The sequence below is a fragment of the Dendrobium catenatum genome, unplaced genomic scaffold (genome assembly GCF_001605985.2).
Source record: "Dendrobium catenatum unplaced genomic scaffold, ASM160598v2 fragScaff_scaffold_706, whole genome shotgun sequence".
Lineage (NCBI taxonomy): Eukaryota > Viridiplantae > Streptophyta > Magnoliopsida > Asparagales > Orchidaceae > Dendrobium > Dendrobium catenatum.
In genome coordinates this window covers 230,533-248,369 of record NW_021319168.1, presented here as the reverse complement: position 1 = coordinate 248,369, position 17,837 = coordinate 230,533, and the positions used below count along the sequence as shown (strand labels likewise).

Here is a 17,837-nt window from a genome sequence, read left to right as displayed (position 1 = left end):
TCTGTTCTGAAATTATCTATTCTGTAAAGCTGTAATGTGATTATTTCTGCTATAACTTATGTACGTTATTGGTTATTCTGTACAATCCTATCTGATCTGTGATTTGAAGCTTTATGATCTCTGATTTGAATTGGGATTTTGATATGACTTCAGTCTTTCGTATCCGATGTTTGATTTCTGATTGAGCTATTATTTGTTCTGTCTGTTATACGATTTCTGTACAATTGTTCGATTTATGTACGGATACTTTTCTTATACGTTTTCTGATGTGAGTTTCTGATGATTTTGATTGGTGATTGATGTCTTGCTGAGCTGTTAGCTCATCCTTGTTTTTTGCGTGGTTTTCAGGTTCTGGGAAAGGGAATGAGGTCTTGGACTAGATGTTCTGAGTCTGATCTGTGATTAGGTACTTGATACTTTTAATTTTTGTACAGTCATGCCTTTTCTGTTCTGTTCTGTTCTTTCTGTCTGAAGCCATGCACTGTATCTGTATATGTTTATTTTGAGGAAAGAAAAGATAGATGAACCATTCTGCATTCGGATGTTTATAGTAGCTCTGTGTTTTTCTGTCTGTTTAATACTTAGAAGAAAGTTCTGAAGCAAATTACAAAGCCAGATCCTGGATTTGTTGGCTCCGTCGCGGCCCGATGCGAGCGGGATCTGTCCCGGTCGGGTTGGGTCGTGACACTTGTTGAATTTGATTTATTAAACTTTCTCATTGTTATATTTTTATAACAAATCTTACCAAAATATTTAGTGGCTCATTACCATATAAACCGAGCTATTAGCAATAGTACTGTAATAACCCAAAATTCTTAAAATACATTTATTGGAAAAAAACATGAAAATTTGAATCCAGCATGAAGCGCTAGGAACCACCGCTCTGACATCGCAATCTCTGTTCTCTGGGTTCAACATGGTTCAACATGCAACACAATGATGTTAAGCCACGACACTAAGCAACGAATGATGTTTTTAATATGTTTAATATAAATGAAAGTATCATGTAGTAGAAATACAATTACCTTGATTTATTGATGCATAAGCTTTTAGAATTTAGTATAATTCTTGCTATGTAAAATTTAATTCATACATCTAAGTTATATTTAAATACGATAAATAATACTCATTCTATAAATCATGTTGTTATAAAATTGTTATTGATGTGTTGATTTATATAATATATGTTGTTTGTTTGTAAAAGCACATGCATTTTATGATTATTAGTAGGTCAGTAAAACCCTATTAGATTTTGACTAGCCGAGCCGACGGATCCTCCGATTGATGACTCTATTGAAAATCATTATATTTCCTTGGTTTGTTGTTTACCATCCTGATGATGGGTATTTGACAAATCAACTATAATTATATACATATACATGTATAAATATATTAATGGATATGAATTGAAAATAATGAATGACTTATAAGTCATTTTGAGTATGATGATACCTAGTGTGATTACATTTTTAAGCATTAAAATTATTTGGTATTAATAGTAGTTTGACATATATACTTATAGCACTAGCATACTTGAATATGTTATAGGAATCATCACATGTGATATTGTTATAGTGACATGTTGATCGCCACTCCAACTTGCTGATTAGTCATAATCCATGCCCTATTTTTTGCCATTTATGCTTTAATACATTAGAGCTACTTGCTAAATTTGTTTTGTCAAACTCACTCATTGTTACCTTTTTATAATAAATCCTACCAAATTATGTAGTGGATCATCGCCACAGGAGCCGAGCTATTAGTAGTTGTGTAATAACCCAAAATTCTTAAAATAAGTTTATTTGAAAATATAAAAATATGAATCCAACATGCAGCTTTAGGAATCACCGCCTTGACATTGTAGTCTCAGTTCTACAATAAATCTGGGTTCAGCATGCTACGGAACGACATTGAGAAGTTTGGGCGCTACGGTGTTAGACATTGCATTATGTGTTTTGATATATTTTATATAAAAATCCCCCACCCCTTCTTTGTTTTGCTTTCCTAGGAAAAAAAGAAAGGAGGAAGAGGTGAGAAGGAAGAGATGAGAGATATAAGAGATAGAAGAGAGAGATGATCCTTAGGGGTTTTTTCGTATGTTGCTTCTATTACAAAAGTTGTCCTTAACATTGTAAGCGACCTCAACACTACTTATATTTTCAATGATTCTCAATTTTGTATATTTATGCCACCCGAATCACGTAAAAATGTAATATCTTCTGCTTTAGTGAGTTTTCACTTTGTAATTTTTTTGTTTGTAGATATTGTTATTATGAGCATTTTCACTGATTTATATGAAACTTTCACTAATTAGTTTAGTATGTATGTCATTTTACATGACATGCATTTTGACATAATACATGCATAGTGATGAGCACAACATATAGATCTACATGTTATGATAATTGCATATGATATATACCTAATGTGAATATGAATGATGTGATGTCCTTAAGAACAAGTAAAATATATGAAGTAATATGTTATAGAATTGGTATTGATATGATTGAGAGGATATATGATGTTTACTATTATGGTTAACATGATATGAAATGTTTGCAAGAATAAGTAGAAGAAAATGAACTTATATACCCATCATTTCTTAGCTCGGATGGTGGGTGTGCTCGGTTGAGAACCCCCAATCCCGAGTTTGATTCCCTCGAGCGGCAGTCTCCCCTTTAGTGGGGGCCCCAAAACGCTGGCTACGGGTATAGTGGCGTGGGTGGCCTGGTAGGTTGGCTGTGATTTATGGACCGCCAAGCATGCTTGGCGAAGCCAGGCGTGACAGCAGACGGTTCCTCGTCACAAAAAAAAAAAGAACTTGTATACTAGAGGAGACATGAAATTGATAATGATATGATGGATTGATATTGATATGATAGGCATGATGACTTATTATTTTGGATTACTCCATTTTGTGTTGAATAACTCTATGATAGATAATACCCCACTCTGCTCTCTGTATTGGCTTTGAATAACTCTGAGTTGGATAATACTCTGCTCTGCTCTCTATGTTTGTTCTGAATAACTTTGTGTTGGATAATACTCTTCTCTACTCTCTGTGTTGGCTCTGAATAATTATATGTTGGATAATACTCTGCTCTGCTCTTTGTGTTAACTTTGAATAACTCGGTTTTGGATAATACTCTAATTTGTTCTACGTGTTAGCTTTTAATAACTCTGTGTTAAATAATACTCTGCTATGCTCTCTGCATTGGCTCTAAATATTGTGTTGGAAACTATAATGTTATGGCTCTGATTATGACTTTGATTTATAGATATGATAGATGATTGATATATGAGATATGCTATACAATGATTGATTGAGTGATGATATAATATACATGAGAATGATTGATTGATTGACATGACGGATATGTAGCAAACTAATAGGGTACTGACTTGAATATATTATATGTGACGGCAGTGACGCTTATGATAAGGCTAATTCATATGACTAAGACATGTATTTGATAAGACTGAATACGACGGATACAAGAGCATAAACATATATGAATTACTTGACTTACATATATTGTTCTTATTTATTGTTGTATGTTTTTATAGTTATATGTTTACATTACTTTGAGTTGAATGTTTACTATATATTTTTAATTTAATTAATTGTTTATGCAAATTTTCTTCTTGTCAGTATAAAATAGATCATTTTATCTTCATCACGTTCCGTGTTGTCTAAGTGTACCGTCTTCCGAACCCGGGGTGTGACATCGTCGGTGCCTTTTCCTTGTCCATCATGAAATTTGTTTCTCCTTAGCGCGAGTTGGTCCTATTGATGCCTTCGATCCATCCTTCATGAACTCCAGTTCTCTTTCACATGTGTTGATCCCATCAATGCTAGCACCATGTTTAATTTTCACCTTGTTGCTTTTTTCTCTTCCAAATTTCAAGCAAGTGATGTCGAAGCCCTTCACCATCGTTGCAATCTCTCATAATAAATGGCAAGCGAAGCACGAATGTAAGGGTAAGAACTAAGGTTCAAAATCCGTGCATATAAGATTCAAATCAGCATTGATTATATATATATTACTCAAACTCGATTTAATATGAGTGTCAATTTTTTACACTACTAGAAAATTTGATCTGAAAAATTTTGATTCGGGTCGACCCGATAATGGGTCAACCCGACAGCCTGAGTTTGACTCATTTAAGTTCGGGTTAGTCTTCTCCAGCTGCGGCCGCGAGCACTACTGCCGCTCAGTTGTTATCACTGATTGTCGTCTGCTGCTCCATGCCGAACCACACCACACCAGCACGCCCTAGAAAGCCAAACCCAAACCCAAACCGGCAAATGTCGAATGCCCCACCCGCACTCAGACGTCGAATCGTCGGACGGCTTGGCTGCTAGGGCAAGATACCAAGACCCAGTCGCCAACTTGTGCTCACCGACGGAACAGCAAGCAGCAAGCCCGCACGACTTCCTCGAGAGTCCTGCTAGGCACTCGACTCGACCTCTACAACGAATTCAGACGAACGACGTAGCTTAATCGGGCTCACGGGTCAAGTCGGGTCAACCCATAACCAGCGCGTGTTGGATCCGGGTTGCAAATCCCCACCCATTTATATAATCGGGTAGGTTTCGGGTCAACCCGTTTGCACCCCGGTCAACTTGAGTTTGACCTGAACCCAACCCGTTGACTCGAATTGACACCCCTATTTAATATCATTCATAATTGGAACCATAAAAAAACTCTCAAAAATAATAAAATAGTTGTATATACATTATAAAATATTTTTTTACTATGTGCATCATATTAAAAAAACTTTATACAAAAATTCATGATTATTTCATCCCTTTCATTATTTGATTAATGGATCAATACAATTGAGACAAATAACATATTCATATTATTTATTTTAAAAATATTATTAAAAACTGAACCTTAAATAATTTTTTTAATGTAAATTTATCTCTAAGATTGTATTTTTTTATTTCATATAACTTAAAGGATGAAAAATAAGAACCAATAAAATAAAAAATTTCAAAATAAATAAATAATTTTCTTGATATATGGCCTTGAAGAGAGAACAACAGGCCACGCATTCATTAAGAGGGATTACGTGGAATCATATAATTTCAACATGGCCAAAATCAAGACACTTGTTTGTCCCTTTCTTTCCCTTCGTTGTAAGCGCACAGCATATTTTGTTCCAACGGTACTCGTTGCCTTAATACCCTTGCCTTTCTCTTCTGAGAGATAATTTTTGGAGAAATTATTACGTCCAATCATCGAATTCTTTAGAGGTGAATTAAGATGCATCATATCACTCAGTACACAGCATCGATACACAGTAAAATGATAACGTGACGCGTATTGATTCGCCTCGGACGGTGTTTGGTGATCGCACGTAATAATTTCGCCTGTTTTTGAGCCTCTAATGTTCTAATACTTGAGTTGATTCATTTAAGCTTAGTTTTGAAGTTCTTTTTTAAATAGTTTTTTTAGTCTATTTTTTTCCCTGAAAAATTTTATACTAAAAGGATATTTTATAAAGCAATATGAAATTTGTTTTAAATGAATGCTTAATTGCAGGTCAAATTTGAATTGAAAATCTTGATATGATTAAAATTTTGAGTTGGATTGAGCCAAAAATTCAAAAGTGACCCACATATCATTCGGGTTCGGTGTTAAACATGTCAGATTCGGATTAAATGAGTCTTATTTGAATTAAATGGGTCAATTGATTTAAAAAAAACTATACGATCTGTATGATAAATATATCAAATATGTTTGATTTGAATTAGTCGTATTTGGGTTATTTCAATTGAGTCAATTTTGTGTCAAATTTGAATCCAACTCACCAACCTTAATTGACACCTCTACCTTCAAAAAAATTTTAAATAAATAAATATATCATAAAATAATAAATATGTAGAAATTTTGCCCCTAATTTTACACCGCAGCGAGATGCGTAACAGCAGAAGCCGACGGCAGCGGGAGCGGGACGTGCGACGTAGGGGACCTGACGCGGACGTGATGCGACGCGAACCTGACGCAGGACGCGACGCTGGCCATCCTGGCCTCAGGACGCGACGCTACACGACAGGGCGGGGTCATTCCGGGTCATTTCAGGTCATTCCCGGGTTCCCGGGTCAACCCGAACCTAACCCGATTTTTCAAACGGATAGGTTTTCCGGACCCGGCCCGCTTTGAGTTCGGGTCAACCCAAACACGAAATTTTCGGATCGGGTTTAGATCGGGTTTCGGGTCGGGTCCAATATTGATAACTCTACCTAATTTGCACCATATTAGTCTCCTCAAATAGGAAGTCATTAAAAAAAAGAAAAAGTCATAGCTGTTTTTGGTGGCGAAAGAAATTGCCCAATGGCAAGACACGAACAATTTTGACAATCCGTTCATGAACACGTGGCAAACATGCAGGTAGGCGTTTGCTGCGTCGTGTTAGAAAGAAACACCGGATTCAAATAGTTTGCCAAATAGGGAAGGAATATCCCATCAATATACCGTGGAATCCTCCTTTTGTGCGGCGAATATCCTCCGGATATTGCCTTTAGCCGCCTATAATTTCTAGTTGTGCAGAATTAAAAAATTCCTCTTTTTTTTTTGTTTAAAAAGACAAAAAACTCTACGCGGATAGGTTTTTCCCGAAATTACACAATCTCCCTTGGATTGGTGCACCGTTTAAATTTGCAAATTGCTACTTCCAATTATTGAAATTACGTAAAGCAAATTTCAGCCTTTAAAAGTAAATAAAAATTTTCTTCGAAATTAATTCAGAGTTAGTATTCTATTAAAAAAAGTCCCCTTCTTAAAAGTATAAGAAAGCTCTTATTCTTTTTTAGTTTCGATTGAGACAGTTTTTTTTATTATTTTTGAGAATAATATTTTAGTAAAAAAAGTTTCTAATTCTAAAATTTTTTACTAAAAAATTATTTCAACAAATTCTAAGAAGCTATCCCATAAAAAGTCTTGGATTTTATTTAGGACTATTTTTTTATTATTTTTTGAAGTAAATTTTTAGTAAGAAATATTTTATTTTTATGCTAAAAAATTACTTTATAAAGCATTAATTAAACATCACCAAATAAATCTTTAAACTAAGACAAATTACATTCAATTCAAGCAATCCAAAATAAATAGGAGAAACTATTTTGTGTGGCCACCGAACGATCCAGTGACGAATCAGAATGTGCCACATCACTTGGTACTGAGCAGTACACAGCCACGGTACACAACAAAAAAATAATGTGACGCATTCTCATTCTCCTCTGAACTCAGTTGGGTGACCGCACAGAATAATTTTGGGTGATTTACATACATACAACTTTATTTCATGCTATTGACATATCTTCCATTCAAAACTTTAATATTACATTACTACCACTCATATAAAATTTTAATATCAAATATATCACAGTTATATTTCATTCTTACAACACATATCATTTTATAAATTTTAATATTTCATTTCATGTAATCATAATTATTCTATGAATGATATATATGTAATATTAAAATTTTATAGATTAGATATGTAAATAGCATGCCCAATATTTTTTCGGAGCCGCTTATATGCATTTCCTTGATATGTGGGAGCGAAAAGAATTGGCGCATTTATAGGGGGTTTTCTGTAAGTTACCCAGCTGGGACTTTCGTGCCCTCTCGCTTTTAATAGAAGCTGCATCAGCGACATGGCTTTCCGTGAGCTCTGGCGGCAAAAGCCACCGGATTTTCTGTAGGAGAGGAGAGAAGAAAGAGGATTATTCGATAGAGATTGAAGACGCTTCAGTGGTCTTTTGCTTTGAGGTAATGCCAACCCTATTGGGTTCTTGCGATTTGCATTTTCCCCTCTTTTTCGCATTAAAACTTAATTATTTGGATATTGTGGCGCTTTTCCTCTGTTTAGGGTTAGATGACAGGCTTGATTGATATTTGGATGAGTGGAAGCTATTTTTGGGGTTTGTTCTAGGATTATTATCTCAGTTTCAGAGTTCTGATATCTTTGAAATTTATGGTTTTTTGGGATCAGGGGTTAGGATTGTAGGGTAATCATTCTGAAAGAATTACCGGACTTGAAATTTGAATCTTTTTTTTTTTTTCTTTCCGGTTCGAGTGTTCTCCGATTACGCAGGTGAATTGGATCACTGGGCTTGCTTTTTGAAATCTGAGTGATTTCGAAAAGAAAAAGCAAGCGAATTCAATCTCAGTCGTTCCAAGTGGTTTGGATGGCTGGAATTGTAGACGATCCGGATCACCGAATCACCGATTTTCATCAAATTAAGCAGTTTTTTTAAGTGAAAATTGATCATTTTGTTTATCAGAGGTCTTTTTTCATGTATTTTTAGGTGTATTTCCTTTGTTTTTTTCATATCGCACAGCTACCTTTTTAAAAAATGTTTATAGTTGAGATGGTAAAGTTTTACCATGCCTGGTGTTAAATCAATTCTTTTTCTTGCATCGACAACAGTATACTTTTTTTTTAATCTATCCAAGTGGTCTAAGCAACCTACTCAATTTTTCTTAGCAAATGGCTGTCAGAAATTATTAGTATTTTAGTGCGCGCGCGCGTATATATATATATCATGGTGTAGACAGGTTTTTGGCTATCTTTTATCAAATGTCTGAAATTTACCATGGCGGTTTTAAAACACTTAAATATTCAGAATGCTCACACTTGAAGAATCAAATTTCCCCAGGAGTGAAATTCATTAACTTTTCATTTTGATAATCAGTGAAATTATAGGTAGAAAATGTGTGATGAAATTAATAATAGAGAATTAACAAGAAAAAAAAAAGGGATAGACCTATAATTATATTGATAGAATGTGTTCAAAATGCTTTGTGAAGAATAAATTTAAAACCTCTAATAACACTCAACATGGGATGAACAAAAAATGAAGATTCATATCTCCGGCCCCAAATATTATAGATAAGCTAATAATTGTTGTGTAAGCTTATAAAATTAGTTCGACAGAATCGTAAGAGTATAACTGGAGTTGTCATCCATGTGTTATCAATTTTGGAAATTTGTTGGTATTTTCCACAATCTAATTTTATTTTGTTAATTTGCAGATTACTGGCAAAGTTTGAAAATTTTCCAAATCAAAGAGGAACCTGAAGATTGTCTTTCAGGGTAGCAATATCTCCACATTAATCATGGGTCCAGTACATGATATTGGAACCAATACCTCAAGAAACAAATCCATCAGAAAAACTGTTTTCAGCTTCAAGACATACCAGGCCATTGTTCTGTTATTGACATTTTTTGCATATGCCAGCTATCATGCAACAAGGAAGACAACAAGCATTGTTAAAGGTGTCCTTGATCCTCACACGACGCAATTGGGCTTCTCCCCTTGGACAAGGTCATACTTTCTTAAAGCGCAGCAGCAAGAACAACAACATTCTAAACTCCAAAATGGTTGGGCTCCATTTGATGGTGTACATGGTACCGCTATGCTTGGTCAGATTGATGTCGCCTTCCTTGCGATGTACTCCCTTGGCATGTACTTTACCGGACATTTAGGTGATCGGGTCGACCTCAGAATTCTTCTGACGGTGGGAATGGTTGGTACTGGTCTATTCACTGCTCTCTTTGGCGTCGGTTACTGGCTAAACATCCATAGCTTCTACTACTTCCTTGTGGTTCAGCTGTTAGCCGGTGTGCTCCAGTCAACAGGATGGCCCTCAGTTGTTGCTGTAGTAGGAAACTGGTTTGGTAAGAGTAAGAGAGGACTAATAATGGGTATTTGGAATGCTCATACCTCAGTTGGGAATATAGCTGGTTCATTGATTGCTTCTGCTTGTCTGAGTTATGGATGGGGATGGTCTTTTGCTGTTCCTGGTATTCTCATCACCTTTGTTGGTTTGATGGTCTTTTTTTTCCTGCCTGTTAGTCCTGATGCAATTGGAATTGAGAAAGAGGAGTACCTACTTAAGTCTCCTGAGAAGGACAAAATGACAGAGCCACTCTTGGAAGGCAAACCAGATAAAGAGGATAAAGCCATCAGCTTTTTTGCAGCTTGGAGAATCCCTGGTGTTGCTCCATTTGCTCTCTGTCTTTTTTTCTCCAAACTTGTGGCCTATACTTTCCTGTATTGGTTGCCCTTCTACATCACTGATACAGGTTAGCTTCTGGATTCAAACCGTATTATTCTGAAAATATTACCGTATGGCTTTACATGAGATTTAGGCTTCCTTTGGGACAGTTTTTTTATTGTTTTTTAAAACTGCTTTAAGAAGCAATAAAAAAGCCGCCCAAAAGAAGCCTTAATGCCCACTAAAAATCTTTTGTGGCTTTATATTTTGACCTATTAATTTCCTAACATGCAACCGTTGCAGCTATTGATGGTGAGTTCCTATCAGACTCAACGGCGGGGACCCTATCAACACTCTTCGATGTGGGAGGAGTAATTGGAGGCATTCTTGCTGGTCATATTTCTGATCGTTTTGATGCTCGGGCATTGACAGCCGCATGCTTCATGTACTGTGCAATCCCAGCCATCTACTTCTACCGCATCTATGGAAGTGCCTCTCTCTACTGCAACATTGCTCTCATGCTTGTTAATGGAATGCTCGTCAATGGCCCATATGCACTGATAACTACCGCAGTCTCGGCGGACCTCGGCACTCATAGTTCCTTGGATGGGAACTCTCGGGCTTTGGCGACGGTGACGGCGATCATAGATGGTACAGGTTCTGTCGGTGCGGCCATCGGTCCATTGCTGACTGGATACATCTCAGCCAAGAGCTGGGGTGCAGTGTTTATAATGTTGATGGGGGCTGCTCTTGTAGCTGGGCTGCTACTAACCAGGCTTGTGGTGGCAGAGCTATCCACCAAATTAGAATCTGTAAAATTGAAAACAGCAGGGACGGCTTCCTTGCCTGAGCCGAATCTTGTGGCTCATGTTGTGTAAGTAAAAAAAAATCATAATTTAAGCTTCGTTCGGAACGGTTTTTTTACTGCTTCTTAAAGCAACTTTTCAGTATAAAAATTAAGATTTGTGGACTAAAAAACTGCTTTAAGAAATAGTAAATAAGCTGTTCCGAATGAAGCTTTAATGTATAGCGAAGATTTCAGAGGTTGAAATTGAATAGGAAGGAATGTGCTCCTTGTTTTTTTTTGTATGAGCAAGTGGCCTTCTTGTGATTGAAGCTGATTGCTTAGTAGGATATCATAACAAAGTTGGGATGGATTTGACAAGTCTGCTGTTGCTGGTTCCTTCTTCTTTCACGGTATTATTGCTTGAGGTGGTGGATAATTAGTAGCGGCACGTCTTATTCTCCCCATATGTATCTATGTGAAGGAGAAGCAAGAGCCTCATTTTCTTTGACAACGTTAATTCTTGGCTTTTGTTTGTGTATGCTATTATCCAACATGTCATTATCTTCTGCTTTGTATTTATGTTAAGGAGAAAAGCTAGTGCAGCAACTGATGTTGATTTGGGCAACTGACATAGATTTAGGCTTCGTTTGGAACGGCTTTTTTATTGCTTCTGAAAACGGAGTTTTAGTACAAAAATTAAAAAATTTATACTACAACTCCGTTTGAAAAAGCAATAAAAAAGCCGTCCCAAATGAAGCCTTAGGCTTCGTTTGGGATGACTTTTTTCAAAGTCATCCCAAATGTTAGATTTAGTTTGGAACAATTTTTATATTGTTTTGTAAAGCATTTTCTTAGCTTTTTTTTTTTTTTTGACCAATAAAAAGGTAGTGGTAAAAAATTGTCTCAAACAAAATCTCAATCTTCGCTTGAGATAATTTTTTTTTGTTGTTTTTTAAAATAATTTTTAGTATAAATAAGTTTAGTTTAAAAAAAAAACTTGTATTAAAAAGTTGTGCTAAATGAAAGCTTAAGTTTTATTTGAGATAGTTTTTTTCATTATTTCTAAAATAATTTTTACTACAAAAATTTTTGAATTATAATTTTTTGTATGAAAAATCTACTTTAGAGAATTGTAAAAAAGTTAGTGGTCATTATTTTTTTATTACTTTCAACAAAATTTTTGTGCTAAAAATTGCTTTAGAAATGAATAAGAAAATTTTCTTGAATGAGGCATTAGGATGATGTTAAGTTATAAATTAATGGAATAAGCTGTTGTGATATATGGAGTTACTGCCATAAATCTCTTCATTATGTATTTTAAGGAAGGTGTTTTTGAATAAAAAAGTTCTATTTTTATTGATATATTATAAAAGAAATTGTTTTGATTGGGCATGAATCCTGAGGTTTATCCATGGAATTTCTTTTAAAATTAAAATATAAATCATTCGAGCTTTGATTTGAACAAACTTATAGTCAAATTGAACATCTCTAAGAGACGAACCAAACAACACAAAAAATCAATTCAATATGAACCCAAACGATGCCAGATCAAAGGTCCAAAACATATTTGAAAGATTCAAAATATTAATTGGATATCAAAATGATTGTTGAATATGACATGCTTATAGTCGAATCAAGCGGCTCGACGAGACGAATCCAATGAGTACAAAATCATTAAAATCTGACATCATTAAAACACTTAAATGCTCTATAAATGTGGCCCTATAAATGGTGAAATTATTATGTGCGGATACAGACACTATCCAGAGGCGAATTAGATCGCGTCACATCACCCTTTTGTTGTGCACCACGGCTATGTACTTGATGACATAACACATTCTAATTTGACTCCAAATGATCCGATGTCCGCACATAATAATTTCTTCTATAAATGCCAATAAAAAAAAAATTCACAAAGCATAATCAGGTAACTTTGGAGAGGATATCAAGCATCACCTTATCCTGCTTTGTAATGAAAAGTAATGACTTGTTCCGCATCAATAGATGCTCGAATAGAATCCAAATCTGAACCCTAAGCTCTCAGGATGCTATAGAAAAAATACAAAAGCATCCAATTTCACTTCATTTGAGATAATTTTCTTACTGCTTTCTAAAATATTTTCTAGAACAAAAATTATTTAAAAACAGCAAATAAATAATAATAATAATAAATTATCCCAAATAAAACCTTCAGCTCCACAATGAACATTCTGCATGACACGAAGCAATCAAAATATTCTATTTGCTTGCCTTTACTTATTAGTCCTCAAGCTTGAAGGGTTACAGAATCGGCATCCAAAAGTGCCAATTATTATCACAATAATAAAACAGATAACTAAGCAAAGTTCATCTTCCTGAGGCTGAGTGATACATTAGATTTTTGGTAGCACGGTAGTAGAGCTGTCAGGTGGTAAGCCACTATCCACCTGGAAAGAAAATAGAGAGTTTAACAATTAAATTATCTTCTTAAATAGTATGAGGATGAATTTGAAAATTGTTTGCCCATCTGAAGGGAGAAATTATCTTGTGCGGAAGCCGAATGCAGTTCACTGTCCGGAGACCAACCAAAATGCGCCACGTCAGCAGTGCCAAGCACGGCACCGAGCCGCGGTACCGAACAGGGGCACGTGACGCATTCTGGTTGGTCTCTGGATGGCGTTCGACGTCCGCACAGAATAATTTGCCATCTTAAGGAGGGGGAGGATATTCAACATGACTAAGGGTTAGTTTGGGGGCGGTTGTAATTGCCTATAAAAATATAGCTGTAAATTTGTTTTAAGAAAAGCTATTTTTATTTTTTTATGAAGCTGGTATGGGTATTATAAATTAAATTCCTTAAAAATTTTGGCTAAATTTTTTATCAAGTACAAAACTCTAGTAGATCTGATGTAAGAAACTACTTCTCACCACCAAAATTAATGAAAAGCAGCATGAAATTATAGCTAAACTGAGATGTGGTGGTTGTCTGAAAACAAAGTTATGAAAAAGCTACTCCAAACATATCCTAAAAATGAATAATCCTAATCCCATATTATAAGAGACTAATAAATGAGCTTATCAGGGTAAATACTCTTAGAGAATGTGAGTCAAACGGATCAAAATTGGAAGATGAGAACAACACACCTGAAGATATCTACTTAACAATGTTGTGGTACTAAAGTTGAAGCCCTCAATAGGCTTCTCTGATTTGCGAGACAAGTTCAACTGTTTTCTGACTTGGGAGGCAAGTGACTGCAATTCCAACAGCCAAAACAAGCATTATTATAGTACAGGAGGTCTAAGCAAGATAGATAGTTACCGAATTCTGAAACTCTAATGCTTTAGGGCAGGTCATATTATCACGTACCTTGCCTAACTCCACACCCCATTGATCAAATGAGTTGATACCCCATATGAAGCCCTCAACAGCAATACGGTGCTCGTATATAGCTAAAAGCTGGAAAGAAGAAGATTTTTTAGTCATGAATTTCCACAAAGTAGAAGACCAAATTAAATAGAATCAGCTATATTCAGAGAGATATGATGCCTATTAACATATATCTAGAGTTCTACAATACATATGTGAAAGCAACGGTTAAAATTTTGATAATAAATATATGTAAAATTCTTCAAATTGTATTGAGATCAAATCTTTTGTTCTGAAAATTGTTTTAATATTTTAAAGGACCTCACTAAATAGCATTATAAAGAGAAAGAAATGGCGCAAAATTGAAGTAGAAGTCTTCGTGTTATTATATGCATATAGACAAGTTCGGTTCTTGTTCCATCAATAGCAAAACATCATTTTCCTTTTTTTTTCTGTTTCCTCATGTTTGTTCTGTGAGCTACCAAAATGCAAATTAGGAGAATTTTCAATGAATTATAGAATCTTCTAATTTCAATAAATAGATTCAATAATTTACAAATTAATGACCTCCAATGATGTGATAAACAATTTTTACTTTGTACAATAAAAACATTTATTTGTTATTTATTTTCTTATGAAATATTAAAATTTTGTAAGGATTATATTATTCATTGGAATGAAAGATATCTGTCTACTATTTTTTACTTTAAAGGTGGCTAATTCTTGCAAAAATTGAGAGTTGATATCATGTAGATAATATTTTTGTCAGTTATTGATGTGCATATCATCCTAGGTTGAATTAACAAACTCTAAACCCATATTATCCCACATCAAATTAATGTCAAAGCTTATGATTGCAAATTATGCCGACTAAAAATAGAAAATAATACTATAGGCTCCAAAAATTCACATATCTTTTGAGAGAGTTTAAGGAGTTTTTTTGGGTCAAATTTTTAGAAAATAAATTAGATTTAAGAAAATATACTACCTAAAGATTTCACCATTTTTGTTAGAACATTATAACATGGCTCTAGGTTCCCATAGGCGTAAGCTCTTATGATTATTAACCTTTCCCGATAATGGCAGAGAACTTTCGATTAAGGATAGTTATTAAAAGTTGAATGCTTAGTGTATTATAATAGTAAATTTGGTATAGAGTTTGAAATTTATCATCTTACACTTAAAACTAATGGTAGGGGGAATGATGATAAAATTTATCAAGATCTCATGGTTCTGTCATCCCTAGTTGTCATGGACCCTAGGCCCTAGCCTATTTAGCTAGAGGAAGTAGTCAACCCAAATCAAAAGATCCTTGTCAGCAACCATGAGTTGCATAATCTAGAGGAACCTTATAAAGTTAGCCTTAGATAGCCTTCTACACCATCAAGTGCACTTTATGATTAATTAATCAAGTGTTTTTTATCCATTACAAAACTTGTGGGCTTTGCCATGAACAAAATTAATAAGTGTTATTTCGTCGCAAAACCATCATATTAGAGAATCCTAATCATAACCATTTATCTTACGTGCCTATTTAGCAGTAAAACCACTAGTTAATGGACACATATTACGTCTTTACTGGTGAGAGATCCTTTAAGAATAAAGCATAATGATACGTTCGATGAGACATTAGTCATTTATAAGCTGAGGTTACTCTCAAAATTATCACTCTTAACAAAGGGTTGCAAAGGGTACATAAATTTTGTTTTAAGTTTTAAGGGATTAATTTCAATTGAAATCAATAATTTTTCATTAGTTTTCTTGATATCTCATATTTTGCTTGAATTGAAGCCCAAAATTATTTGCATTAGGATTTGAGATTGGTATTTTGAAACTAGTCCCTTTTGGTTGAGATTTATAGTGAACATGTCCATCATTGGGGCACTTAAATTTTTTTATTTTATCATTTGAATTTTCTCAACTCTGTTCACGTCCTAACAACAAATAAGGTTTGAATGTTAACTTTAGTGAGCTATTCTATGAGCGGTGAACTCAAGAGTTTATATTATGTTGTGAGCTTCTTTTGTAAAAGGCATTGAAAGCCTAATGAGAACTTAATACCAATTAATTATTGTTGATTTCACAATTGCACAGTTATTTGTGAGTAAGATTTGTAATGTACTATTTGCAACTTATATATATATTGAGATGAATTAAATTTAAATTCATTCCTAATTTTTAACCTACACAACATTCACCTCAATTTTAGAAGTTCAATGTATATGGTCAAAACACATAAAAGTATTTTGACTTTTCTTTTGAGTGACATGCACATTTTTTAGTGTGTTTACACAATTCATTTGTACACTTTTTGACACACTTGCGTATTGCACTCGCACAATTTTTTGTGTACTTGCAAAGTTTTTAGTGTGCTTACATAATGCACAAGCTTTTCAGTTCATTTACGCAATTCATTTCAAATATTGAGATGAATCACATGCATTTTTTAATCTTCTACATGCTTCTCAATGTATATATATATTGAGATGAATCGCATGCATTTTTTTAGTGTACTTGCATTTACTTTTTCAATATACTTGTATTTTTTAATGCACCTGCATAATGCACTTACATGCTTCTCAATGTATTTGCACAATGTACTTGCATGCTTTTCAATATCTTTACTTAACTCATTTGCATTTTTAGAGCTCTGGCACAATTCTAGAAGCAAAATGCATGCTTCTCGAGTACGTGCATTTCTCAAAGAAACGACACTTCTCAATGCGGCGGTATGCTTCTCAAGACAACAACACGGTTCTCATGCAAAGTTCGTAATCAATTTACTTTTAGTCCGCACAACAATTTTGGACATTAAATTCAAGCTTTCAGTAAGTTTGTCAGAGCACATGCAAAAATTTTAGTTTAAAAAGATCTAATTTTGTATCTCTAAGGATTATAATCGCCCAGCATCTTCCCACTCATTTCCATAATTCATTAAAATTACACTGCATCACAACTTAGAGTCCCCTAGGGAAATCCCATGTAAGACAGGTTAATATAGGAGGCATTTTAATCAGCAAAGCAATATGCAGATAACTTATGAGGACATCGGAGATCAATGGCTACGATCGTGTCTATTTATTTTGATGTATTTTATTTGTTATTTGTACTTTTCCATTTCTACCCTCACTTGAGGGCTTTGTTTTATGTTTGCCCTAGGGGCAATTGTGTCTTTTTATTTTCCTTAATGTATTTGGCTATTTAAGCCCTCCCCTTCCTCTTAGAAAGGGATGATGATTATTGTGAATGAAAATGTTAGTGTTGGATCTCTTTGTGAGTTCTAGAGTTCTCTTTGTGAGTTCCCAAGTGGGAAAGCCTATGAGAGGCTCAAAGCAATACCCAACAGCCCCTTGGTGTAGCTCTTGATTTTCTACCCCATATCTTTTCTTCTCCTCTACTGTTTTCCCCACCCACCCGCCGGCACTCTTGGCCCCAAAGCCACCGGCCACCTCCACTCACCGCCGGCCTCCAACTGCCAGCGCCCAGCCACCGGTCTCCAGCGACCGGCGCCCAAGCAGCCACCACCCGCCGGCCCTCCACCCGTCCCCCTTTGGTGTCGTTCCCCCCTCCCCTCTATCCGCCGGCCTCCCTCCATGGGATTTGAAATTTCAAATCTCCCATGAGACATAATTGACTTTCCTTAATTAGATCCTTGATTTTGGCAATTTTCTTAATTTTGTTTCAA

General features: G+C 35.1%; 2 protein-coding genes across 3 annotated transcripts in view; one reads left to right on the top strand and one right to left on the bottom strand.

Moving 5' to 3' along the window:
- Positions 1 to 7,628: 7,628 nt before the first annotated feature.
- On the top strand, positions 7,629 to 11,184 carry LOC110113169 (putative glycerol-3-phosphate transporter 1). Its single transcript, XM_020845624.2, has 3 exons — positions 7,629 to 7,787; positions 9,054 to 10,107; positions 10,323 to 11,184. The coding sequence occupies exons 2-3, from the start codon at positions 9,138 to 9,140 to the stop codon at positions 10,895 to 10,897; spliced, it is 1,545 nt and encodes a 514-aa protein (XP_020701283.1). The 5' UTR covers positions 7,629 to 7,787; positions 9,054 to 9,137; the 3' UTR covers positions 10,898 to 11,184.
- A 1,759-nt stretch (positions 11,185 to 12,943) lies between these two features.
- The window catches only part of LOC110113166 (glucose-6-phosphate isomerase, cytosolic), a 28,659-nt gene continuing 23,765 nt past the window's right edge, over positions 12,944 to 17,837 (bottom strand). For both annotated transcript variants that reach the window (XM_020845621.2, XM_020845619.2), the window contains 3 exons: positions 14,153 to 14,242; positions 13,930 to 14,037; positions 12,944 to 13,232 (listed from right to left, as the gene is read on the bottom strand). In XM_020845621.2, the coding sequence (XP_020701280.1) occupies positions 13,179 to 13,232; positions 13,930 to 14,037; positions 14,153 to 14,242 (252 nt within the window). In that variant the 3' untranslated portion in view covers positions 12,944 to 13,178. The remainder of the gene's footprint in view (positions 13,233 to 13,929; positions 14,038 to 14,152; positions 14,243 to 17,837) is intronic.